Source organism: Nilaparvata lugens, chromosome 3, assembly GCF_014356525.2.
Source record: "Nilaparvata lugens isolate BPH chromosome 3, ASM1435652v1, whole genome shotgun sequence".
Classification (NCBI taxonomy): domain Eukaryota; kingdom Metazoa; phylum Arthropoda; class Insecta; order Hemiptera; family Delphacidae; genus Nilaparvata; species Nilaparvata lugens.
This window is the reverse complement of record NC_052506.1, coordinates 27,559,166-27,584,841: the sequence shown is the minus strand read 5'-3', so window position 1 is coordinate 27,584,841 and position 25,676 is coordinate 27,559,166. Positions and strand designations below refer to the sequence as shown.

General features: G+C 32.6%; 1 protein-coding gene across 2 annotated transcripts in view; it reads right to left on the bottom strand.

Annotated features, from left to right (window-relative positions):
* Positions 1 to 13,079: 13,079 nt before the first annotated feature.
* LOC111043922 (cholecystokinin receptor) overlaps positions 13,080 to 25,676 on the bottom strand; it is a 119,402-nt gene continuing 106,805 nt past the window's right edge. For both annotated transcript variants that reach the window (XM_022328996.2, XM_039423451.1), the window contains 2 exons: positions 20,983 to 21,201; positions 13,080 to 15,398 (listed from right to left, as the gene is read on the bottom strand). In XM_022328996.2, the coding sequence (XP_022184688.2) occupies positions 21,010 to 21,201 (192 nt within the window). In that variant the 3' untranslated portion in view covers positions 13,080 to 15,398; positions 20,983 to 21,009. The remainder of the gene's footprint in view (positions 15,399 to 20,982; positions 21,202 to 25,676) is intronic.

The following is a 25,676-nucleotide window of genomic DNA, read 5'->3' as shown; positions in this document are numbered from 1 at the left end:
TAAATATTTGTGTAGAAGCAACGTAAGAAAATATTGAAACTGGAAATTTAAGATAGAAATAAGACCTAGGAAACGTGAGACTAAGAAATAGGAAGCACTACATCTGGTTCTTTACTTTTAATGAAACAACAATACTTTTACAAGACAAACATTATCATCTGAAAACCATTGTAAAATCATCTGTTTGCCCATATGGAGCCATACCGAGTTTCAAAGCTTCATCTTAATACATCTGGAATTAAAAAATTAATATTGATCTTTAAATGGTGAAAAGTGGTCATGCATGCAGTACGAAAAAAATTAATTTCTCTGTTATTCTTTGACCAATCTTGATAATTAGGTATCATTGGAATTGTGAAAAAATTTTCTAACTTTTTGTCTCATGTAAATTTTCTGTAAAATGGACGGTTTTCGAGATATTCGCCATCAAAAATTTAAAATGGCCGCCATTTTAAAAATTTCAACGAAAATTTTTTTTTTATTTTTTATAGTTGAGTCTTTATAGCATAAATATTCATGTCAAATTTCAGATCAATACAACATTTCGTTCTTGAGATAAAAATTTTTAAGTGAAAAAAACAAAATGGCAGCTATAAGGATAACCGCTTAGTTTTGGACACTTCAAATATGACATTTGTAGTCTCCTAGCATCCAGGTACAATGCCCTAAAATTCTCGACACTACTTCTGAAACACCCTGTATATATATTTCTCCATAGTAATAGTTTAGGTAGATTTATATGGAAATCATTAGATATAATATTATCGTATGAGCGTGATATTATGTACATCATTTTTGTAATAGTCCATGTGTATATTATATAATTTTGTTTTGCAAGAGGACAGTGTTCTGTACATACAATGTGCATGAAAGTTAGATACATTAGGCAGTGACAGAGTAAATGGCTTCCAATCCTTCTGTGGTAATTGAAAGAAGCCATTTTTCCAGATGCAATTTCATTTTTTTATTTTATTGCGGCAGTTGAAAAGTGTTTTTATTGAGGAAGGTAACTGATTGAAAAATTTTTGTGTTAGAAAAAGAAAGGTTTTTTTAAAATAAAGTGCTGTTTGGCCTGACACCCCGGACAAACAACCCATCAGCCTGCTGAGTGCCGTCAGGAGGTGTTGGCAAGCTATTTATATATGAATTTTAATATTATTTATTTATTTTTTAAATAGACGATATATACAAAAAATAAAAATGGAAAATACTATTTTACAGAGGAAGAGAGGGTAATAGTACATCTTGTGTGCATTAATTAAAAATTGAATTCTTGAATCAAGATATATCTGTACGCCCAAGCATCTCTGCAGTATTGTCCTATCAGCATCCACCTGTCAACATTTAGGTCTTTCCGAAGTATCGCTTTCTGAACTCTGCAAGCACCGGGCACCTGGCTATGAAGTTGACCACATCCTCTTCCTCCTTCATGTTGCATAGAGAACAGATCCTTACATCCTGCCTGAGGGAATATTTGTTGAGACGAATGAGCTCGGTCCTTGACTTCATGAACCACTTAATCAATGTGAAGTCCACTGATTCATACACATAGATTGTGAATTGCGTCAGTTCTGGATACAGGGAGTATCGCTGACTTCTCTGAAGTCTGCCTCTGAGTCCCTCTCCCAGTCCCTCAGTGACTCTGATGACAAGAGCCTCAACATCACCCGCAAGGAATTCCGTTGCTGAGAACCCATAAGCCGCTTCCATATCCATCCAGTCTCTGTACACAAACACTCTCCTCTCCATAGTTTCCTTGAGCAGAATATGAGGGTACCTGTTATTGGGCAGATTCATGCATCTCTTCATATACTTGAAGTGGAGCCTTAATGTGTAGACAAAGAGTGGGAGCAGTGCAGTCTCGAGTAAGAGGCAGTAGTTTGGCGCCCACATAGGTAGATTGAAAACCTTCTTGAGGAAAAGACGTTGAACTTTTTCAACTTCCTCAACCATCTTTCCTACCCATATTTGAGCGCCATATCACACTGTAGAACGCGCCATTGCTTCAAATACTCCTAGCTTCGATTTGAAGGGAATGTCTTTCTGTGAAAACAGACCGTTGAAAATATTCAATGAGATTTCTGCTGCCGACTACCTCTCCCTGAAGTGTTCTGTCAATGACAATCTGGACGTCAATGTCACTCCAAGATACTTGTAGCTGTTCACCACTTCAATTGGCTCGTTGTTGTACAGCCATACCTCATTTCTGCTTATTTTCCCTCCTTCCCTGAAGATCACAATCTCTTATTTGTGGAGATTAGCCTGAAGGTTCCAACTGTTGCAGTATCTCTCCAAGCCAGCTATCATCCTTCTCAACAAAGAAAGTCTGTCCGATATTAGTCTATAGCCTTGTAATATGGGGAATATTGAGAGGTTTGTATTGTAGTTTTTTGTGCCTTTCTTTCAGTTTGTTGAACTGATCAAAATTGGACTAAATTTTTCCAATATGAACTCACATGAACCTTGTTCTTGATAATTGAATAATTCATTCATGCACAAAGTAAACATCTAAATTTTGTGTTGTCATAAAAGATTTGCTAACTTGCTTCTTATCCATCCAAATTATTGCAGTCTTCTAGCATTTCCATAGTACTGGCTTGAATTTCGTGATGAAATTAATGCAAACGTATTTAGAAATGTATTTGAACCGTGTGACCCCACGAATTTTTAACCTGAAATTATTAGGCCGAGCGCTCCACGTGTTTTCTTGCAAATCGGAAAATTTGAGTGGAAGAGCGGCAGTTCTAATCGAGTCGTCACCGCGAGAAGAACTGATGTAGTCGCAGAACAAGTCTCGGTCGCTAATTTAGGCTTCGGCCTAATTAGATGAAAAATCTCCTTATTATTTTATTTTGTATAAATTAAAAGCATGTAGTCTGAAATATAGTACCGTAGTTGAAATGTAAGCGTGAGTGATATTGTGTGCCGATTTATTTGTTAAATTTTCAATTCAATGGTGAGTGCCAAAATTATTTTATTAAGCTCAAATAAATTGACCAGATAAATTGACCGAGGCCCTAAATTTATCTTAGAGTGAGTCAGCAAATTCTTGACTAAATATCAATTATGAATAATTGCGATAAAGTAGTAATTTTAGAAATATTATTTGAAATTAATTTTTTTTAATGTCGTAATATTGAAACAAGTAATTGAATAAATAACTGGATTGATTACAGTGAATATAAAGATTCGATGTAACAGAATTTCAAAGATGACCGATAATTGTATAATTCAGCTAATAAATTAATGTCAGTAGCATTTCTACAAAATCTTTCATTTTACGTTCCTGGCTCGTGATAAGTTACTTGTTTCTAAAACAGGTGTTGTTAAACAATAGTGAAGATCTTGGCATTTGCATGAACGAATCTCCCAACCGTGGATTCAAATAATTTAAACAGTTGAGTGGAGATTTTTAAAGCAACTATTATTATATTTTTCTCTTGTTAAAAAAAATTGAGTCCTCTCATAAATAATTCCCCCCCTGGCTTCCCACCCGTTACAAATGAAGTCAGCTGTGGGTATTGGTTATATAAATACCTCCTCCCGTTACAATGGTGTCAGGTGTGGGGTATTGTTATTAATACCTCCACCCATTACAATGAAGTCAGGTGTGGGTATTGGTTATATAAATACCTCCTCCTATTACAATGGTGTCAGGTTTAGGGTAATTTAATTTGTTATCTCCAACCCATTACAATGGTGTCATGTGTGTGGGGTTTGTCTTAAAAAATGACAAACATCCAAATGCCATAGGAATCAGTAGTTCTTAGGATTGATAAGAAGTATCGAGAAAATAGCCTGTTTCAAAATGAAGAATTTCTCAGCAACACGAGCAGGAACATAACATATAAAATTTTATTGTAATAACATGACCGTGTGATCAATGTGGAACCTAAAATATTTTTGAGATGAAGAGTTTTAGTTTATGTTGAGAAAAGAGTTTTTGAATCGGAAAATTGAATTAAAATTATTCTGTAGTTGGACTTTTCATGAAGATGGAAATCATTATTCCGGTTTTGAGAATATTGCTGAGTGAAATTCGATTCAAGATCAGAACAATGGAATTGAAATTTGTAATATGAGTTCTCCGTTGACTGCAAAAGCTGGCAACATCGCACCAGACTGATAGAAAATGTAGAATGTATTGTTTAAAAGACAGAAATAATTTTTGTTGAATTGAAAACTTGGTAATGTAATATTTTTTTCGAATTTGATTAATTATATTTTGTTATTGAAAATGTTGTGTGGAAATTTTAAAAAAATTATGTTCTATGAGAGAGTCCAAGGAGGAAGGAAGTTGATATTTCAGATATAGTTGTATTGAGAGTAAAACCTGTTATTTTGCGAGAGATTGAGAATTGATATATGGAAGAGCAATAATGAAAGAATGGTTTTATTTCCGCCCGTTTGAACTGGATACTCACTATATGGCTGGATCGAGTAGGTTGTATTTTGAGCATTTCGGTTTATTCTGGGCAGAAATCGGTAAATAAGGTAAAATGCAGTTAGATGATTTTTTTTATTGCTCAGTGGGACTGAGAGCGAGACTTGGAATCGGGAATTCTGAGGTCAGATTGGATTCAGGAAATTCAATGAGAGAGAGATAACACAGTGAGGTGAACTGGTGTTATGATCGGGTATCCACTTTTAGAAGTTCTTGATTGTAGGCATTTTCGACCATGCTGGCTCTTATGAGGGCAATAGTGAAATTGGCCATCAATAAGAAGTATATAAGAGTGTAGAATAATTTTATTTTATTCTACGGATGAGTTAATATTCTAGCGGCCAAGGCTGGGAATAGTTAACTGACCTGATAAAGAGTGAGAGAGATAGTTGATTTGATGGGAGAGAGAATCTGTATATTGTGCATTAGAGATACAAAAGATCAACAAGTGTGAGTGAGAATGAGAGAGAAAGTAACGGTTGGAAAGAGAAGAAAATACTCCTTGGACTGGGCGATGAAAACAATGTAAATTAGAGTAGAACAATAAATAGTGATTATTATAATATTTTGTCAAGACTAGAGAGAAGCAAAAGTAGAAATGAAACAGAAGGAGAAGAACATGGAAAGGAATATGCAATAAACAGTTGTAGAGACCAACGAAAAATCAAATGAAGCGCTACTTTGAAAATGCAAGCTGGCAGGCTATTGTTTGGAATCCATATACAGAGAGATGGAATTTGATGTTTTTATTTGTTTTGAGATAAACTGATTAGCTGATATATGAGATAATGATTTGACATTTGAATTTTATAACGACTTGAAATTTTTTTCAATTCAATTCAATTCAATTTTATTTTTCATGTTATGCATCGTATATAATACAATATTAACACAAGTCATAAACATCACAGTCATCATAAATACATTACAAATGTTACTACAATATTTATATAATATAGTCTAAATCATTGAAAAAATAAGTTAATATCACAGATGGAATTGAAGTTGGATGAACCAAAAAACAGTGGAATCAAAAGTCTCCAATTCAGAAACGTTGCAGATCATAGAATTAAGTGGCATTTTTAGTTTTTAATTAACCATAATTCAATTTATTACTTGTAATGGCTAAACAATGGTAAGCTGGTTAACGCTAAGCAATGGTTAACAATAGTCACATACATTCAAATTTTAACATTCATTTACAAAGTAAGACTAGATAAATTTTTAAAATTGTGAAAATATAATATTTGAAAACTTATAAATAATATGTCAGTTACAACTCATACTTATATAGAAACAATAAAATCTGGAAACCTTAACATTGCACTCGAAAGTAACACGATAGATTCTTAATACATTTTTTCCAGTCTAATTTTGTTTTTCTCTAATCAGTTTATTAGGGATTGCCAACTATAGGGACACTGGGCTATCAACCAGATTTTCAGTCTTGTCCTGAAAACTGTCAGTGTTTGAGCCTCTTTCAAGTGGTTCGGCAACGAATTAAATACTTTCTTACCCATATGCTATGAGCTAGATTTGTAGAAGGTCGTTCTGTGTGGCTCAATTCTCAACTCACCTCTGGATCTTGTGTTATGACTATGGATATTTGACCCTGTTGTCCAATTTGTCTTGTATTTGAAGGCAAAGATAGATACATAATATATATAAAGAGCAGGGACAGTCATTATTGCTGCTGATCGGAAGAGAGAACGGCATGAGGACCTCAGTGGCTTTCTAAATATAATTCGAATTATTCTCTTTTGTGCCCTAAAGACCGGCAGAGAGTTTCCTGAGCCCCCAAAGAAGTATTCCATAGGACAGTAGAGGCTCGAAGTATCCATGGTAGGCAGTGACAACTGCCTCTCGGTCGAGCATACTAGAAAGCCTTGAAACCAGAAAAGCTGCAGAATTCAGTTTTTTCAGGAGTGAATCAATGTGAACAGTCCATGACAAGCCCTGGTCAATTGCCAATCCCAAGAAACCGGCAGAAGAGGAGGACTGCACATCCTCACCATCTATACTGAATTGGACCAAGCTTGGAGGTGATCTATGAATCTGAAATTCAATAAAAGATGTTTTGGTAATATTCACCTCCAACTTATTAGCCCTGCACCAGTTGGTCACCTCACAAAGAACAGCATTTCCAGTCAACTGAAGTTCTTCTATATTTTTAGCCGTTACCAGGAAATTTGCATCGTCAGCAAAAAGAACAGACTTGGCTGAATGAACATTAGCAGGGAGGTCGTTCATATATATAAGAAACAGCAGTGGACCCAGTATTGAACCCTGTGGAACTCCCCTTCCCATAGGACAAAGCTTAGATCTAAATTTTGCATTCACAACTGCACCCTCCATACCTTCAATCTCCACAACTTGGCTCCTCCCACTCAGATAGGATCTTATCAAAGATAGGCAGTTACCATGGATCCCATAGTAATAGAGCTTTCTGATAAGAATCTCATGGTCCAGGCTGTCAAATGCTTATTTAAGATCAACAAAGAAACCCAGTACTTTGTGACCACGATCTAGAGATGAATAAATATTACTTATGAAGTCCTCCAGAACATCAACAGTTGACTTCTTAGGCTGAAATCCATACTGAGACCCTGGAAAGAGATTGTTTCCCTGAAAGTGTGCAAACAAAAGGTCAAAAATTCCTCTCTCCCAAATCTTTGACAATGAGTTCAAGTTAGCTATTGGTCTATAATTATTAACTTCCTTCCGAGAGCCTTTTTTGAAAACTGGTTTGAGTTTGGAAATTTTGAAGCAAGACGGGAACGATCCAGAGGTAAGTGACTCATTTAGTAACTGGGTCACAGGACCACTGACACGTTGAAAGAATTCCCTCAGTATCCTTGATGGTATGTCATCAATTCCACTTGACATTTTCTTCTTCAACCTAACAGCCATTTTTGAAATTTTATAAAGTAAGAGTTCTGATAATATTGTTTTTTTTGTGTAGAAAAGTGAATAATTCGAGTTCAAAATTAATGTTTTTTGAAGGCCCAGTAATTTCTATTTTGAGCTAGTGTTAGTATTTCTTTCTGGGACAGGCACATCCCAATTAAATTCAATGTTGAGGAAGGAATTATTGTGATCGTTGTGAGAGATGACATCATTTGCGCAGTTGTACTGGAGTCCACTGTTCCTGAGTCATTGGTGGCGGAGATCTTCATTGGTTGCGCTGAAGCAAGCGGTTCCCGTCATCAGCTGACTTACCTACAACTGACAGATCTGTCTGCCGTTCCAGCTGATGTCAACCACCTCGCGCTGAGATGCCTGGCCACTACCATCGGTTGCATCCCCCCGACCGCCACCATATCAACATCCAGGAGGTGTTCCAGGATCCAGCTTCAGGAGCGGAAATGATGTCAACCACAGATAAGAGTGTCAAGTGTCCAGTTTTCAGTGTGAAAGAAAATTGAGTGTGAATGAAAAGTAATCTTTTAGTGAATTCGTCTTTTTTAGGGGAGGGGGTAATGTAATATGGGGAATATTGAGAGGTTTGTATTGTAGTTTTTTTTGTGCCTTTCTTTCAGGTTGTTGAACTGATCAAAATTGGACTAATTTTTTCCAATATGAACTCACGTGAACCTTGTTCTTGATAATTGAATACCGTAATTCATTCATGCACAAAGTAAGCATCTAAATGTTGTGTTGCCATAAAAGATTTGCTAACTTGCTTCTTATCCATCCAAATTATTGCAGTCTTCTAGCATTTCCATAGTACTGGCTTGAATTTCGTAATGAAATTAATGCAAACGTATTTAAAAATGTAAATACGTATTGACCAGATAAATTGACTGAGGCCCTAAATTTATCGTAGAGTGACTTAGCAAATTCTTGACTAAATATCAATTATGAATAATTGTGATAAAGTAGTAATTTGAGAAATATTATTTGAAATTAATTTTTTTTAATGTTGTAATATTGAAACAAGTAATTGAATAAATAACCGGATTGATTACAGTGAATATTAAGATTCGATGTAACAGAATTTCAAAGACGACCGATAATTGTATAATTCAACTAATAAATTAATATCAGTAGCATTTCTACAAAATCTTTTATTCTACGTTCCTGGCTCGTGATAAGTTACTTGTTTCTAAAACAGGTGTGGTTAAACAATAGTGAAGATCTTGGCATTTGCATGAACGAATCCATCCAAAGCTCCCAACCGTGGATTCAAATAATTTAAACAGTTGAGTGGAGATTTTTAAAGCAACTATTATTATATTTTTCTCTTGTTAAAAAAAATCGGTCCTCTCATAAATAATTCCCCCCCCCCCCTGGCTTCCCACCCGTTACAAATGAAGTCAGGTATGGGTATTGGTTATATAAATACCTCCTCCCGTTACAGCCTATTATATAAATTCTTATTTCATTTTTTGTAAATTCTTAATGACTCTATTGAATTTGTATTAGCAACTCTCACCTGCGCACAGGATTTTCCTTGCAGATGATTGGTTTTTTTATTTTGCTGAAAGTTTGTTTTTGTATATTTATTGTTGTTGAAGAACCAATAGAGAATTTTTTGATTTTTGAGACATGGTGAGTGCCATCATATTTTTCTAGCTCATGTTAAACTTTCCAAATTGACCGAGTCCCTTTGTATTTTAAATTCGCAATAGCAAAATGATATAAAGTCCACTCCACCTTCGTGAACAGTTGATATTCGTAGAACAGTTAGAAAAATCTTACAGTTTTTTTTCGATTTTAGAATGTTAAAGATGTTTTCAATTTTTACAACGATAAAGATTATTTGTTGTCCAAATTCAAACTAGGATAATTCATTCAATAAAAATTAGAAGTTAAATTAAGAGCAAAAATTTGTTGTTTATAAAGTCCCATGACTTGCCCTTTAGAATTCAGAGATCTCTCTTCTACCCCCATCGGGGGGCGGTTACAGATGAATTCATTAATTACCGGTACGAGTATTTCAAGAAATTCCGTGGCAAGTGTGATGTTTTCCTCATCACAGCACAAAATTAGTAGAGAGGATAAAAATAGAACTCTCCTACGATATTTAATATTTTCCTTTGATGGCATTTTCATGTGCGTTGATCTTTTACTCTTGACAAAGTGGTGGTCAGGAAGATTCTCAGATCTAGGACATATTCTGAGATATATTATTCATGTAACTCGATCAACTATCAGCAATGATTGCCTCTTGAGTTCCCATACCCTCTCTAAAACCGAATTGATAACTTGATAAATAATATTATCTTATTATATTGAGAGAGCAATTTTGTATATATTCATTTATATTTATGTATTTGGGTATTTATTTATGTCCAACGAATCTGGAAAACGGCTCTAACGATTTTGATGAAATTTGCAATATAGGAGGTTCTATTGATATAAAAGTTCGATTGCACATGGTCTCATTCCTTGGAAAACTCGCTGGAGTACATGAATAGGATAATAATTATATCCATCATTGAAAAACAGCTGAGACTTTCGTCGCCTGTCGGTAATGGAAGATGCGAGTGCCTGTGTGGGAGTGAGGCAGAATATTATGTTCAGCTGTTGAACTATTGCAATCAATCAGCTTATCTCAAGAGAAATATTATCTGGCAAGAAATTTTAATCGACTTGATCAAAATATTTGATTTGTTGTCATGACCAACGATATATATGTTTTTATTCTAGATCTTTTTTTTATATTTTAACAAAATATTGTAGAAAACATAGTATATCATTCCAAATTAAAGTATATTAAAATTTCCGAAATTAATAATTATTCTACAGTTTTAAGTTATTAGTGAATGTTATTTTGTTATTCAATTTGGTTTCAGGCACGGATCCAGGGGTGTTTGGAAAAACTACAGTTACTATACCGACGTCCAGTCAATATATACATGAAAAGGGGATGTGCTTGTATTTCACAGTGTAGTTTTGATTTTTCAATAATATTGTTTGGATAAATAAGAGAAGTCCAGAACAAAGTTTTTCCATTGTCATCACATTGAGATTTCGTACAATGATATAAGTTCATAAGATCATGTTCTAAGAGAATCACCCGTTAGATGCACTCAATTTAGTGAAGAGGCGCGCATATTAAGGACACCTCAAGGATCAAAATTTCAAAAACTTATGATTTTTGAAACAATGAAAGGATCTCATAATTGTGTTTCTCTGGCTCTGAATTTTGTAAAATTTTTCAAAAATTTTCCAATTAATGGTGATTTGAGTGTGATATTTTTGTTTTTTTATTCTGTTTTCAACCGTCAAAATTTGAAATCTTAGTTTTCGTTAATTTTGAGTGAAAATGGACTAAATTTTAGTAAAGTGAAATCATAACCCTATTTTGGACATTTAAAGTGTTATCTAAATTTGGGAAAGAGATAGCACAAGGAGTCTCCTTAGTTTCTCTCTCTCCCAATCAGTGCTTCTTTGTAAAAAATATAAATAAATAATAAATAATGAATAAATGCAGCTCATTCTTCTCGGCTCGTCAAGGCAGTTCAAAATCATGCATCATAAGTCGAATTCGATCGGAAAATATAAAATTCATCCTTGAGTCGGTACCGTATGTCGGTATCCCATTATTATAAAAAAATACTTGATCTTGAATTTTAGAATAGAATCTCTCCTTGTAGTTGCTGTGAACGATTCACGGAAGATATTGTTGATCAAGAACTAAAATTCCTCAAAATTGATTTTTTCTCAATATTTTACTTATTTTTGAGTAATTCTAACTACGCATTGAAGAAAGGAAGTTCCGAATGATCTCATTTTATTAGAAATTTAATATTTGATCTTTATAAAAGGCGATAGCAAATTTTTCTGTTAGATTACAGGATTTGGCGGAAATAACTGGAAACTGGAAAAAGAACCGAAAATACGAGGTTTATGGGTCACTCAGTATCTAGCACAAGGAAATTTTGTATGAAAAACTTGGTTTTCGACTTCTCATATTTATCCAAAAAATATTATTGAAAAATCAGAACTACACAATATAAAATGCAAGCACCAATGTGTGACTACTGGACTACCACTGTAGTTTCAGAAATAAATATCATGACCTTGGCATTTTAACTAACAAAATCAAAAATCGAATTAATTTCAACAAATAGAGAACTGCTGTTTTCGATTAAAACACTTCAACGGTTTTTCGGGTTGGGGGAGTCGAACAGGGAGGGGTGATGACCACCCCAATCGCCCCCCCTCCCACAGGTCAGGGTCCTGGATCCGCGCCTGTTTGTTTAGTAAACAATCTATATTCGAACTCTTCTTATATCAAATGTTTCATTGGAAATTGAACCTGAATTCAAGTGTATGAAACAGAACCTAGTTTTTGGACTATTCATAGTGTATTAATCAAAATTCGGGGAAGAAAGTTTTGAGCTGTGCCTGCTAGTCCTTCCCCAATCACTTTGAAGAATTGTGTTCTGTTTATCAATAGATAAATATAAACTATGCTTGGTACTCTGGAGCGAAGCTCGGTGCCCCGATATTTGTCATAATCAATATAGATAATCAAGATTATTGATAATGATAATTGCTCATGAAAATAAAGGTCGATTTTGATAGGGCAAATTATATAAATAATCGGGCAGACTCCGAGTTTACATAGTGCGACCCAATCTACTCAGCTACAATTCTACCGTGATTTGAATAATAAAAATAACTGAGACTATCCTGTTTACCTACCATAGAAGGAAAAATGCAAACCATGGAATAGAAAAGGGAATGTACCTAAGGACAGAAACAATTAATTCCTGCGTGCCATGCTTGTGAAATTAGAAGGTGTGATGATGTTTGAGCTTTAATTAGGCTACTTCTTATTAATGCTACAATCATTGTAGGGTAGGTAGTACAGCAATAAAAATTGCCTCCAATAGATCCAAGTGTCTGAATATAGAAATAACTATTACACACATGGGAGCGGACATCCTGATTCTACATATAATATTTTACTTAATGTGGAATTAAGTAAATTATTTGAACCTTTCATGTTCGAATATCAATTTTTGAATCAAGTATTTTCTATACTAAGCTCATAAGCTTACTATACTCGTAAATTTCAATTGCTTGTTAGCAATTTTCATACCTACCATGCATTCACAAAATATGTGTTGATTATGAATACGATAGATTCAATACGCTAATATTTCTTTTTAAGAAATACAGTAATATGAAATCCCATCGAATGTTTAATTTTAATGTACCATAAAAAGGTAATTTGAATATAGGCCTCCTCAAATTTGATAAGTTATATAATTTACTTGTTGATTCAAATATTATATAATATATCGTCATCCAATGTACCTTAAAGTGTATTCTAGGTACCTTGTCGTCATCTGATATGGTAGGCCTGGTGTGTGTCATCGTCTTGTTTAATTTCTCCATGAGTGTGTCTTTGAAGGGTCCATAAGTGTCTGAATGGAAACATTATGATTTTTGGTTTAAAATTACTTAAATGTGCTGACAAACTGAAATTACACATGTATATATGGAAAGAAATTGCCTCCATTTATAATGATTTGTGCGTGATGTCCCTATTTGAACCTGTTATCATGTGGCATCATTACCATCATAAAATTGTTTATGATGCATGGTAGTGGTGACATAGGCTGAAGTATGGATTATTGTGAATGTTCATGCTTATATTGAGCAATAAAAAATACTGTTTTACGTCTGTGTAGTTTAATCATAAAATAAAAAATGATAAATAATTATTAGTAATAATTATACAATTTTCCAATCCACAACATATCTCATGAATACAATCGCAATTTTTTTTTAATTTCACACAGTTTCGATTATTTGCTCACTCATCTCTCATCACTACGCACATCACCTTCATATTGCACATTTGTTTTGCAGAAACAAATAGGCTTCTACATATATTCTGAAGTACATCGATAACCTATTAATAATGAAAAACTCTCAATAACGTTCATAATTTTTTTATTATACACTACTGTATTTTAAAAAGTTTCAAACACTATATTACATTATCCAAAGTTATTGTTTGATAGTGACGACGAAACACTCGATAATGGAATGAGAAAAATGATGATTATAAAGAACCAGAAAGTGAATAGCAGTTTGGCTAATTTTTTATAACTGTTGGCAGTTAATATCAGAAGTAGACCTATAAGAATGAATTTATGTTTTGCAAATAAACATCCATCGAGAAAATTTGGCATCTGGAACCAATTCTACAACCTTTTCCAGTAATTATAACTTGAAGCTTCATCAGTTTGGAAAAATAATCAATTGAATGATATTATACAGTACTGTACACAAGTAGGATCACAGCAACTTCTTATTAGAGTTGGCTAAGATAATGTAATGTTATAGTACTAATATTATTCAGTGTAATACCAAGTTTAGTTTTCCTGATCCTGAAAAATTATTATTCTCAACGAAAACTTGAAGGATAAACTGACGAGGCTCCCATGAATACGTTTCTGTCAAAATGTATCAGTAGATTACATCATGGGAGATATCATCTCTATAACAGTTGTTCAATTGATATTTCAGGAGAATATAGATTACGGTATAAGAAGATCAGAATATCTTCATTAATCTCTTGAAATCAAATAATTTGTTTCAATAAATTATCAGATTCCAATATTCAGACATGATACAACTTAAACATAAAACAATTTTCAGCATAGTGCCTATATATTTGTCAAAATATAAAAATTCATGGAATCAAAATAAAACACCAGAAATATGAATAATGTACCGTAGTACATTAGACCACGATATGAGCGAGCTATTTCAGTACCTATTTCAAACAAGGTCCATTATTCAACACTTTTATATTCAATATTTCATATTACATGAGAAACACAAAAAAAATAATTTTGTGCATCCAGTATCATAATAATAAATAATATGATTCATGGAGACATTGGACTTCGAAGAGTTATTGCGTGAGAATTGAATAAATAATAATAACAGTTCAATTAGCTCCCACGAGAACTCTACATTTCGGAGCCGTTCGATTCCATATCTCCATGCAAAATAGTATTTCAAATCTAAGTAGTCAGTGCATCCAGTGAGGTAGAAGGATAATAATCCATCTGAATCAGCAATGATTGATTTATCAGCATGACGGTATAACAAAATGCAAAATACGGTATATAAGAGAATTTGGAACGTTCAAGTCTTTTTTAAATCGTGTTATTTCTTCATGAGTTACCATATTCTACTTCAAACAAGAATAATACGATAGGCCATATATTATAATTTATAAAGTTTTGATAGAAAATAAGCGTTGAATGAAATTTTCTAGACGTTAAACAAAAATATCGTTTCATCCAGCAAAGAATATTATATTCATTACCGTACCTATAGGCCTATTATTATTACACTATTAATTTGTAAATATGTTTTTTATGAATAAAAGTATTTGAATTTATATTCTGTTAAACAATATTGTTTTGATGAACAATTGTCTTTATGAATCACGAATTGTAACCTTGAATGTAATTGAGATCAGAGATAATTATATTAGTCTCTCATAAATAACTTTAAGACCAATAATAATCATGTGTCTTCAAACTATGTTATGAATTATTCCTGTTGGTTTTATACCACACCTAAGCTGCCCAAAACTGCAAATAGATGTTCGACGTCATCTATACAAAACTGACGGACAATTGTCATTACATTTCATGATATCACCTATAATAAATTTACAGGAAAAGTTTATGTTCTGAGGAATATATATCATTTTTATGAGTTTTCATTCACTCTCATTACACAAGTGATAATTGCTTCAAAATTAAATATAATTTATCATCACATTATAAAGATTTGAACTCGAGTTTATTCAGAATAATCGAAAAACATTAACTTATTCTCTAGCAGGTACCAATAATATACTATTCGGATATGACTTAATTTACGTTCATCAAATTTTAGGAGATTGTTCGCTGTTTTGTACACTTGTTTTCATTGTGCTTTGATGCCTCCAGTGATACATTTCCACCTAAAAACAGAAAAAACATGAAATTCATCATGTATAATGAAGGATGATAATACTAATATTCGATAATGTGTCTTAAGCCTAATGAAACAAAACTTTTCAACAATAAATTTAATGTAAATAAAAAATATATAGGGTATCTCATAGATGCAGAAAAGTAAGAGTATAAAAACAATGATAATAAGACTTAAAATATATAAAATAGCAAATACAAAATTGGTAGGTACGGTAATCGAAATGTTGATAAAAATAAATTTATTTAAAATGAAGAAATGTTGGCCTATACAATACTATGAGAAGAGAAGAGAAAAGAGTGCCTACGTGAACTATAAGAAGAGGAGATGATTTGGTGATGTTCATGGATAGTTTTTTCTCAATAAGTGGAGAAATTGGATTTGAATGAATTAATTTCCAATGGATATTTCCAAATTAATTTCTCAAGAACATTCATACTTTTTAGAGGGTTGGATATGATTTTTTGTAAGTTATTCACATCTCAAGTTTCAAAGAACTTGATTAATCTATATAAATAAAAATCGAGCCTCAAAATTTGACATTCTTCATGTGTGCACCGAATTTTATTATTTTTTCTAGTTGTTTGTTATGTTCAGGAGCAGGTTTATGGCCTATTATGATCCGACTTCAGGACTCTTTCCTACGGTCCTTCAAAGTTTACATATCCTATTTTTATATTGAAAGAGCAATTTCTGTATATCTGTATATATTTTTTATTTGGTTATTTATATTAATTGGTTATATTTATTTATGGTTATTCATGTTCAACGGATCTCGAAAACGGCTCAAACGATTTTCACGAAATTTGGAAGATAGTATAGGTTTATGATATAACAATTCGATTGCACTAGGCCTCATCCTTGGGAAAACTCGCTGAACGATATTAAAAGGATAATTCATCCTTTGCTGAAACAGCTGAGACTTTCGTCGTCTGTGGATAGTAAAAAAGTGAATGAGCAAGTGAGTCTGTGGAAAATCAAAATATCGTATCCCCGAAATTCATAAGCTAACTATAGCCAGCTAAAGTATACGATCATTTTACAGAATTGTGTTCTGTCATGGCTTACTTTAGTCTTCTATCTATAGTAGGCTGTGGTTCTGTTTATCAATAAATAAAAATAACGAGCGAAGCTCGATGCCCCGATATTAATCCTTTTATGGGAGAAGATTTGTGAGCTGGCCCACTACCTCCGCGCAAACAGAGGTTTACGGAGGAGGTGGCTGGCCACACACAGAAATAAGAATCAGCTGTTATAATCATTGCGTCATCCAACAGCCGTCGGTAGATCTGTTTTTCTATTTTCTTTCTACTGATTCACAAAATTACAATTCCAATAATTATAATGCCGCGGTACGAACAACGACCAAACTTGGGTCATAGAGCTCGAAATGCTGTAAATTTAGGATATGCACGGGAAAATCAGCAGCAAGGAGACATACCATTCAATTTCCCAGCAAGCTGCATTCAACCAGGACCTCCTAAATACATAAATACTAGGTATTTGGGAGGTCCTGATTCTACTATATCTAAATATACAAATGCTGTACAAATAACTAAGCACATAGGAAGTCCATATTGAGATACAAATGTAAATACTGATTGTTGGATAATATTCATTAAAATATAGTGCATCAGATTCAGCTAAGGCTATAAGGCTAAGGCCACAGGTGTGTGGAGGCACGGCTTGGTGATAGAAAGTGTTGATCTTATGGAGATTGCCTCATCACACTGTTCCACGCCACAGTGGCGTATCCAGAAAAAAAAATTGGGGGAGGATCATAACATTGGAGTAGAAAGCACCTAAACTTTGAGGGAGTGTTGGTGGGGGGTACGGGGGTCCTCCCCCGGAAAATGATGAAAATATACCTTCAATTTGTTGCGATTATACGCAATTTCCACTTGAAAACAATCATTCCATTCAAGTTTTTTTGGTGATCAGTAGACCACTTATTTATTTTGATTTTTCCTTGAAAATGTCATTGGCCTATGGGTTTTTTATTAAATAACAAATGGAATGGAATGTGGTTAAATTTTATTAGTCATTCAATTGTTAACAAAAAATGATTTTGTAGAAGGCCTACTCATTATTAGATAACAAGCTAGAATGCATAAATTTTAGCTCCAATGAAGCACTATTTCAACCAACTTTATAGGCTTCGTTTTAAGTTGATTATCCATTTTTTTTAAATCCACATGATTTTTACTTGAGTGTTCAAACTTACATTGTTTGGGGGGGGGGATAAATCATTTTTTTCAACTATTAGGGAGATGTGTCCCTCCTGTCCACGGTAGAAACTGCGCCCGTTCATCATAACTGTGAAATTTTCGGGGCTACTCTCTAGAAGAAGCTGCTGGAGCTTTGTTCAAGGATATGCATGAAACTGAATAAACTATCATCAACTGGAGCAATATAAGCTATATTGAATTTCTTCATAATAATAGATGGTAAAAAGTGAACTAACTTTGAAGTGCTATCTGTAGTTTCTCTATCACCTCAGCTATCTAGTCCCTACACACTAGACCACTCACTCTCTACAAGAAACTAGCTCATTATTATTATCATTGCTATTGCAGTGCTAATCTCTGATCCCTTATATTATATTTCTCGACTTATATAGTACAATATAACGAAAATATTACATTGTATGCTAATTTTTGTGGCTGATGGTCCATCTACAAAAATCCAGGTTCCATTTCGGGGGGATACATTCCCATATCCCCCCCCCTGGATACGCCACTGCCACACCATGCCCGATTCAGTGTGTGAGCTCTTCCATTCAAACCAATAAGCAAGCACCTGGATGCAGAATGCCCCGTCGCACCTCCTCAGGTGTGCATGTTTCATGCGAATAGTCATGCGATGCATTAACTAATTGGCGGTACGAAGTTCGCCGGGCTAGCTTGTATATAATAATTCTCATAATATCTTTAACTAGTCTCTAATTTGGAAAAAAACGGGATATTTATTCATTCCTATATAAAACAGAGATTTTCGCCACCCTGTCCTACATAATTCGAATCTACCGGTGATTGAATCAAGCCTGAAAGTCTCTTTTGACTTTTTGATGGAAGGAAGCAAGCTTAAATGAAAAATGCATGTGAGTGGAGCGAGCCTGATGATCGTGTGCCTGGATAATCCAACTGGAGGTCCAAACGGGGATAGACGAATAATGTGAGCCAAGTGAACCTGCTATGCTGGCTAGTTCAATCATATTTTCATATTCACATGAATTTCAAGTATACCGTTACTCGAATGTCACATTGCTCTGTTTTCAATTATATTTTAGTAGAATTACAATGTTTCTTTTAGGGAGGAATAGGGTTGAAAAATAAAAATTTAAAAATAATAAAAAGATTATCGATACTACTGTATGTAGGCTAAAATGTATGTGTAGTGTTTACTTGTATAACCTACTCTACTTCAGACATACTTTTTAATGTAGCCTTTTGTAGGTGAATAGACTTGAAGCTAATGACTAAAAAAATATTCGACTTCAAATATAAAGCGATAGGTATATGATCATAGTAATAAGAATGTTCCACGAATAAGATAGATTTATGATTGAATGAACCTTTCATATGCTTCGATGAATCTTACAAATGCTTGAATGAATATAATATGATGTTTAAAAATGTTCTTGGCTCGTATAGTTCATTCAATTCCGTGGAATGAATGTTTACACACTAATTTGAGATGGCTTGAGTAGCTTTTACACATTCAAATTCAAATTCAAATTGGTTTATTCATAAAATATTACTTATTTACAAATATAAAAGTGCTATGAATTACATAAATAATTCTCCCTGTCTGGATGATTTGTCCGTGTGCAGGGAGGAGTCGCAAGTTATCAGGCAGAAAGCAAAACACTAGCAATAATAAAATAGATCACAAAATATGAATAATAATGAATTTTTTTTAGTTCTGACACTGTGTGTTTCATGCGAATAGTCATGCGATGCATTAACTAATTGGCGGTACGAAGTTCGCCGGGCTAGCTTGTATATAATAATTCTCATAATATCTTTAACTAGTCTCTAATTTGGAAAAAAACGGGATATTTATTCATTCCTATATAAAACAGAGATTTTCGCCACTCTGTCCTACATAATTCGAATCTACCGGTGAATCAAGCCTGAAAGTCTCTTTTGACTTTTTGATGGAAGGAAGCAAGCTTAAATGAAAAATGCATGTGAGTGGAGCGAGCCTGATGATCGTGTGCCTGGATAATCCAACACTGGAGGTCCAAACGGGGATAGACGAATAATGTGAGCCAAGTGAACCTGCTATGCTGGCTAGTTCAATCATATTTTCATATTCACATGAATTTCAAGTATACCGTTACTCGAATGTCACATTGCTCTGTTTTGAATTATATTTTAGTAGAATTACAATGTGGTTTTTAGGGAGGAATAGGGTTGAAAAATAAAAAATTAAAAATAATAAAAAGATTATCGATACTACTGTATGTAGGCTAAAATGTATGTGTAGTGTTTACTGTATAACTTACTCTACTTCAGACATACTTTTTAATGTAGCCTTTTGTAGGTAAATAGACTTGAAGCTAAAGACTAAAAAAATATTCGACTTCAAATATAAAGCGATAGGTACCTATATGATCATATTACTAAGAATGTTCCACGAATAAGATAGATTTATGATTGAATGAACCTTTCATATGCTTCGATGAATCTTACAAATGCTTGAATGAATATAATATGATGTTTAAAAATTTTTTGGCTCGTATAGTTCATTCAATTCCGTGGAATGAATGTTTACACACTAATTTGAGATGTCTTGAGTAGCTTTTACACATTCAAATTCAAATTCAAATTGGTTTATTCATAAAATATTACTTATTTACAAATATAAAAGTGCTATGAATTACATAAATAAATCTCCCTGTCTGGATGATTTGTCCGTGTGCAGGGAGGAGTCGCAAGTTATCAGGCAGAAAGCAAAACACTAGCAATAATAAAATAGATCATAAAATATGAATAATAATGAATTTTTCTTAGTTCTGACACTGTGTGTTACTTGTGAATATTTGAAAAACACTTACTTTTCTTGGAGTATTGAGGAATGCATTTCACTCCTGAAGAGGAGCTTCATCAGCTTCATGAAGCTCCTCTTCAGGAGTGAAATGCATTCCTCAATCCTCCAAAAAAAGTAAGTGTTTTTCAAATATTTACAAGTAACACAGTGTCAGAACTACAACAGAGTTATTATATAGTGTTTCGTCATGGAAAGCAGCATCAAAAAATAAATGTTTCAGCTCGACGGCGTTTAAAGGGCTGAGTTGGGAGTGATAGCTTTAGTACAGATACAGTAAATATAATTCCCAATATAGTAGTTTATGGGTAATATAGTTACTGTATACAGATACAAGTTAGTACAGGTATGTAGTTCAATTATTACGTATATCTGTCACTCATGAATAAAGATTCACATAATTTTTTGTAATTGAATTCTATATTAAAATCAATTTTTTAATATTATAGAAGTTCTTATTGTTTATCTTGGTCAGTTCAATAAATTGGTCTTATAATGATTATTAGTGTACCGGTACTAACCGGTATTTGGTGGAAAGGAAGCTGATGTCAGAAATGCGTTTTGGGTCGTCCTCGTCTCAAGCAGCCGAAAAGTATGAGGAAAGCTTTCCGGAAGCTGGAGTTCATGAAGCAGTAGGTGATGGGATTGCAGCAGCTCGATGAGTAAGCCAGCAGCTGGAAGAAGCTTATTGCTTGGAAGCTCAGGGCATTATACACAATATATTTATCAAACAGCGTTACCTAAAAGGCAAAAAAAAATCAATCATGATTCATACATAGATGATAACAATTTGATTCAGTGATAACAATATTGTGGTTAAATAAAAACTCAAAATTTAATTTAATTCTATGATTTGTGACCTTTCAAGTACCGTATTGGAGACTTTTGATTCCACTGTTTTTAGTTTATTTAACTTCGATTTCATCTGTGATTTAACTTTTTTTTTTTCAATTATTTAGACTATCTTACATGTATATTTTGGTTACATTTGTTATTCAAAAGAGGCCTATGATGTGTAGTCTATTGTTTGATGTGATGTTTATGACTTGTGTTAATATTGTATTATATAATATGCATAACTTAAAAATAAAATGGAATTGAATAGTTTTTGAGAATATTTATTATTAAATCATTAAATCACCGTACTATTCATTTGAATATATGAAATGATACTTAAAGTAATAATAGATAATTATGATATTAGGCTAAAACAATTTTAAAAAGGGTTCTTAGATTTTTATTTTCATTTTTGATTTGTGAAGTACGGCTAAATGAAAAAGATATAGAGATTTGCAAGTTCAGATTTATCATATCTCCTTCACGGTCTGAATACTGTATCTACCGGTATCTACAACTCAGACATAGAAGACGGATTGAAAAATTATTTGATGTAGGCCTGCTATGTAGTGCGGTAGTGACCCACTTATCATGTGAATACAGTATTAGGATAATGCTTATTGAAAATGTAGATAGTCATCAATATACATTGTATATTAATATGAATATATATAGAGATTCAATGCATAAAAAGCTGTCATCAACCACAGTTTCATTTGGGAAGTGAAATTGATTTTGAACGCTTTATAGGCTTATAAATTATCCTAATGGATAAATAATTTTCGTTGACTAACAGTTGTGAAGTGAATATCAATGCTTACGATAGGTATTTTTAGCAGTCAAATACATTTCATTCACACTTCTATGTAGTTTACTTATGCATTCAGGCCACATTCATAAAAATTAGAGTGAATCAAAAAGTCAAAGTCAGATTCAAAATATGAGAATTGAGTAGAATATTCTGCTAAGGAAAGTGCAAAATGGAAAGCATATGATACATAACTGACATAATATATTTCACAAAATAAATTGATGTTTGGTGATCTACAATGAAAATTGAACATCAAATCTCAAGTCATATTATAGCATTATCTGTAGATCATTTTTGAGCGCATGAACACCATCAATATATGCCCAATTGTTGCTATTTTTTAATATAATATGAATTTTAGACAATAATATCCTACTTTGAAACGCATGAGGATGTTTTTGAAAACTGAGGATATTGTACAAGGATCAGGAATTCCTAATGTTTCCTCCATTACCAAAATTCAGCTATTCAACTATTATTTTTATAGTAGGTAGTACCGTACCGTAGTAAGTGGAATGAACTTCTAATTTAGATTGAATCATTTACATTAATAATTTTGATTAAATGATTTTTTTTTTCAATTTTTAATAGAGCAAGCACAGCGTGAACTAGCAATTGAATAATTATTCCACCAACTGTGAATAATTTTTCCCCCTCATTTCTCATTATTTTATGTAACTCGATAATAAATTAATCAATATTATAATGTCCTGTGTACTATAGAATGCTTTATAATGATGATTATTCATATTAATAATGTTGAGCTCCAGGAATTTGTTAGTCTATGCAATAGAGTTATTGAATAACATTTCTTCCAAGATCAAAACGATACTATAAACTTGATAAATGATTCATCTGAAATTTAGTTTTTTGATTCCACTGTGATGATATTCATATTATATTCAAAACTAAAGCATTTTACTAAATAGCCCTGGAAGATGCAGAACATATTAATACTGTGATGAATTTATCAAATATTGAAAACTAAATTTATTTTCTATAAATACCCTTTTTAAAGCAAAGCCCTGGAAATAGGTACTCAATATGATGAATATGAGCTACGATAACCTGTAATGAACGCTATCCCATATATATGGAAATACAGTCAATTGCAGCAGGACCTCCTATATACTATAGTATTTAGAGAGTCCTAATTACTACTTATACTGTATAAGATGGCAGTCAGTTACTAACTAGTGGGAATGGTTTTTTTATTCTTTTAAATTTAAATTTGAGGAATCCTCTACATCAAATGTGCTTTTTATATCGTTTAGTGTTTAATTCTCAATGTAGGCTAATTGACAATAATGAAATTGAAAAAAAGAATATTCTCGTTGAAATATTATCCGGATCTTGTTACAGTTATAAATTGGATAAGTAAACTAACATTAAAACCATCCACATCTAATGCTTTCCAAAAGCTATTAATTAGGTGAGTCATTGGGTTTTGCAAGCCCCTCCAGGAAAGTTTAGATAAATAATATTTTAAAGATAGTCTATTCAATAATGACTATTTACAATATTTCCGAATGCACTCGACGCATCTAGCTCCCAAAATAGATAGAAAAGACTTCAAAATTGAAAGACTTCAAGATAGTTTGCCCTTCTTGCTTACGAACTAATTATTCTTGGATTATTTAGGATTTTTAAATGATTATTATATTACCTTATTACCGTAGTCTATTTGAAAATAAAGCCAATACATTAGTTGAAACTGAAACATGACTTGGTTAAGTTTATAAGCAATACAAATAGATACAAGCATCAAAAATTGTTTTTATATGATTTGTTTTCTAATTCAACAGACTTGAAAATTGAAGCAATAACTTGAATTTATTCATACAAATTAATCATAAAATGACTTGATCGAGTAAATTGTTTAATAATAGGGGCCTTTACAGTATACCTATTAGGCTACCCTAAAAATTGTGTGACGAGGAGTTATTTTGTGTACAAAATTTAAACGGGAAATGTTTTAGGAGCAATGTGTGTTTTTATCAGCAAACATTTACGGTATACATTCAATATAAATGTATACTATTCAATAATGATGTTTTCATTCTCCATATTGCATTTAACTTTCACAGCTATAATATGAGAAATTTGAAACTGAATTGGGAATTCTTCATTTTTTTTCTTATTAGGCCACCGTATATAAAAATCAATTGGAAAAATTGCTTTGAAAGATACAAGTTCTGGACTTGAACCAAATGATAGATGATTGTCAATATTAGGATTGATTCATATTTAATCTTAATAATATTTCCAATCCATGAATGATATGCTTACTAATGAGTTCAGATATTCCTATCATAATTCATGTAAGTTATGATAAAAACCATTTTTCTATATCCGTATGATGATAATAGGCTATAATTCACTTGAACAAATTTTTAGCGGTAGGCTATTTAATATATAATATTTCCATACAAAATATTTTGGGATATTTATTTAACAAGAATAGGCGATTATCTGTTCAAACCTCCGCTAATCTATATGTACGTATATACAGAGTGTTTACGAACTGCCTACCAATACTCTAGGGCATTGTTCCTGGGTGAAAAACATATCTAAATATCATTATTTAAATTTTTAAATTGTCTGGAAGTCTTCAGTTACTCACACAGCGGCCATTTTGCTTTTTCAATAATTATTTTTCTTAATAATGGTTAAACATTCGAAATTGAAACCTTGCATAATCATTTATAATAATAAGTAGACAAAGCTACAAAAAATTATGATAATTTTTCAAATTCATAGAACAAAATGGCGGCTATTTGAAATTGTGTCTCTTAAATAACTCAGAAACCGTTGTTTTTACAAAAAATACAAGAATAACTTTTTTTAATAAATTTAATTACCTATCGATTGGTACCAGATTTTTTGAGATTGGATCAATGTATATGTTAACTGAGATATGCCGGTAGCAGCTTTGTAAAACCATCGGTTATTTAAGAAACAAAATTTTAAATGGCCGCCACTTTGTTTTATGAATTTGAAAAATTGTGATAATTTTTTGTAGCTTTGTCTACTTAACTAGACACCCTAACAATTATTGTTATAAATGATTGTGCAAAGTTCCAATTTCGTATCTTTAACCATTATTTAGAAAAATAATAATGAGTTAAAAAAGCAAAATAGCCGCTGTGTGAAGTAGTAATAGTAACTGAAGACTTCTGGACAATTTAAATATGATATGATTAGATATGTTTGTTACCCAGGAACAATGCCCAAGAATATTGATAGGGAGTTTGTGAACACTCTGTATACAAACAATATTATATCAAATCGTCTTTTTTCGTCAAGGCTACTCTTAATTGAAAATAAAAAACTAAGTACCCTTTTGTGAAATTGTTTACTCACAACATGTTTTGGCTATGATGCCATTATCAAGTCTTTATGATAAAATTGCCGTACTTTATTATTATTTGAATTATCAAGTCTTTTTAATGGCATCATAGCCGAAACGTGTTGTGAGAAAACAATTATACAAAAGGGTACTTAGATTTGATTTCTATTTGCATTTAATATTATATCATTATAGTAACTTGGTATTGAATTCTTTTA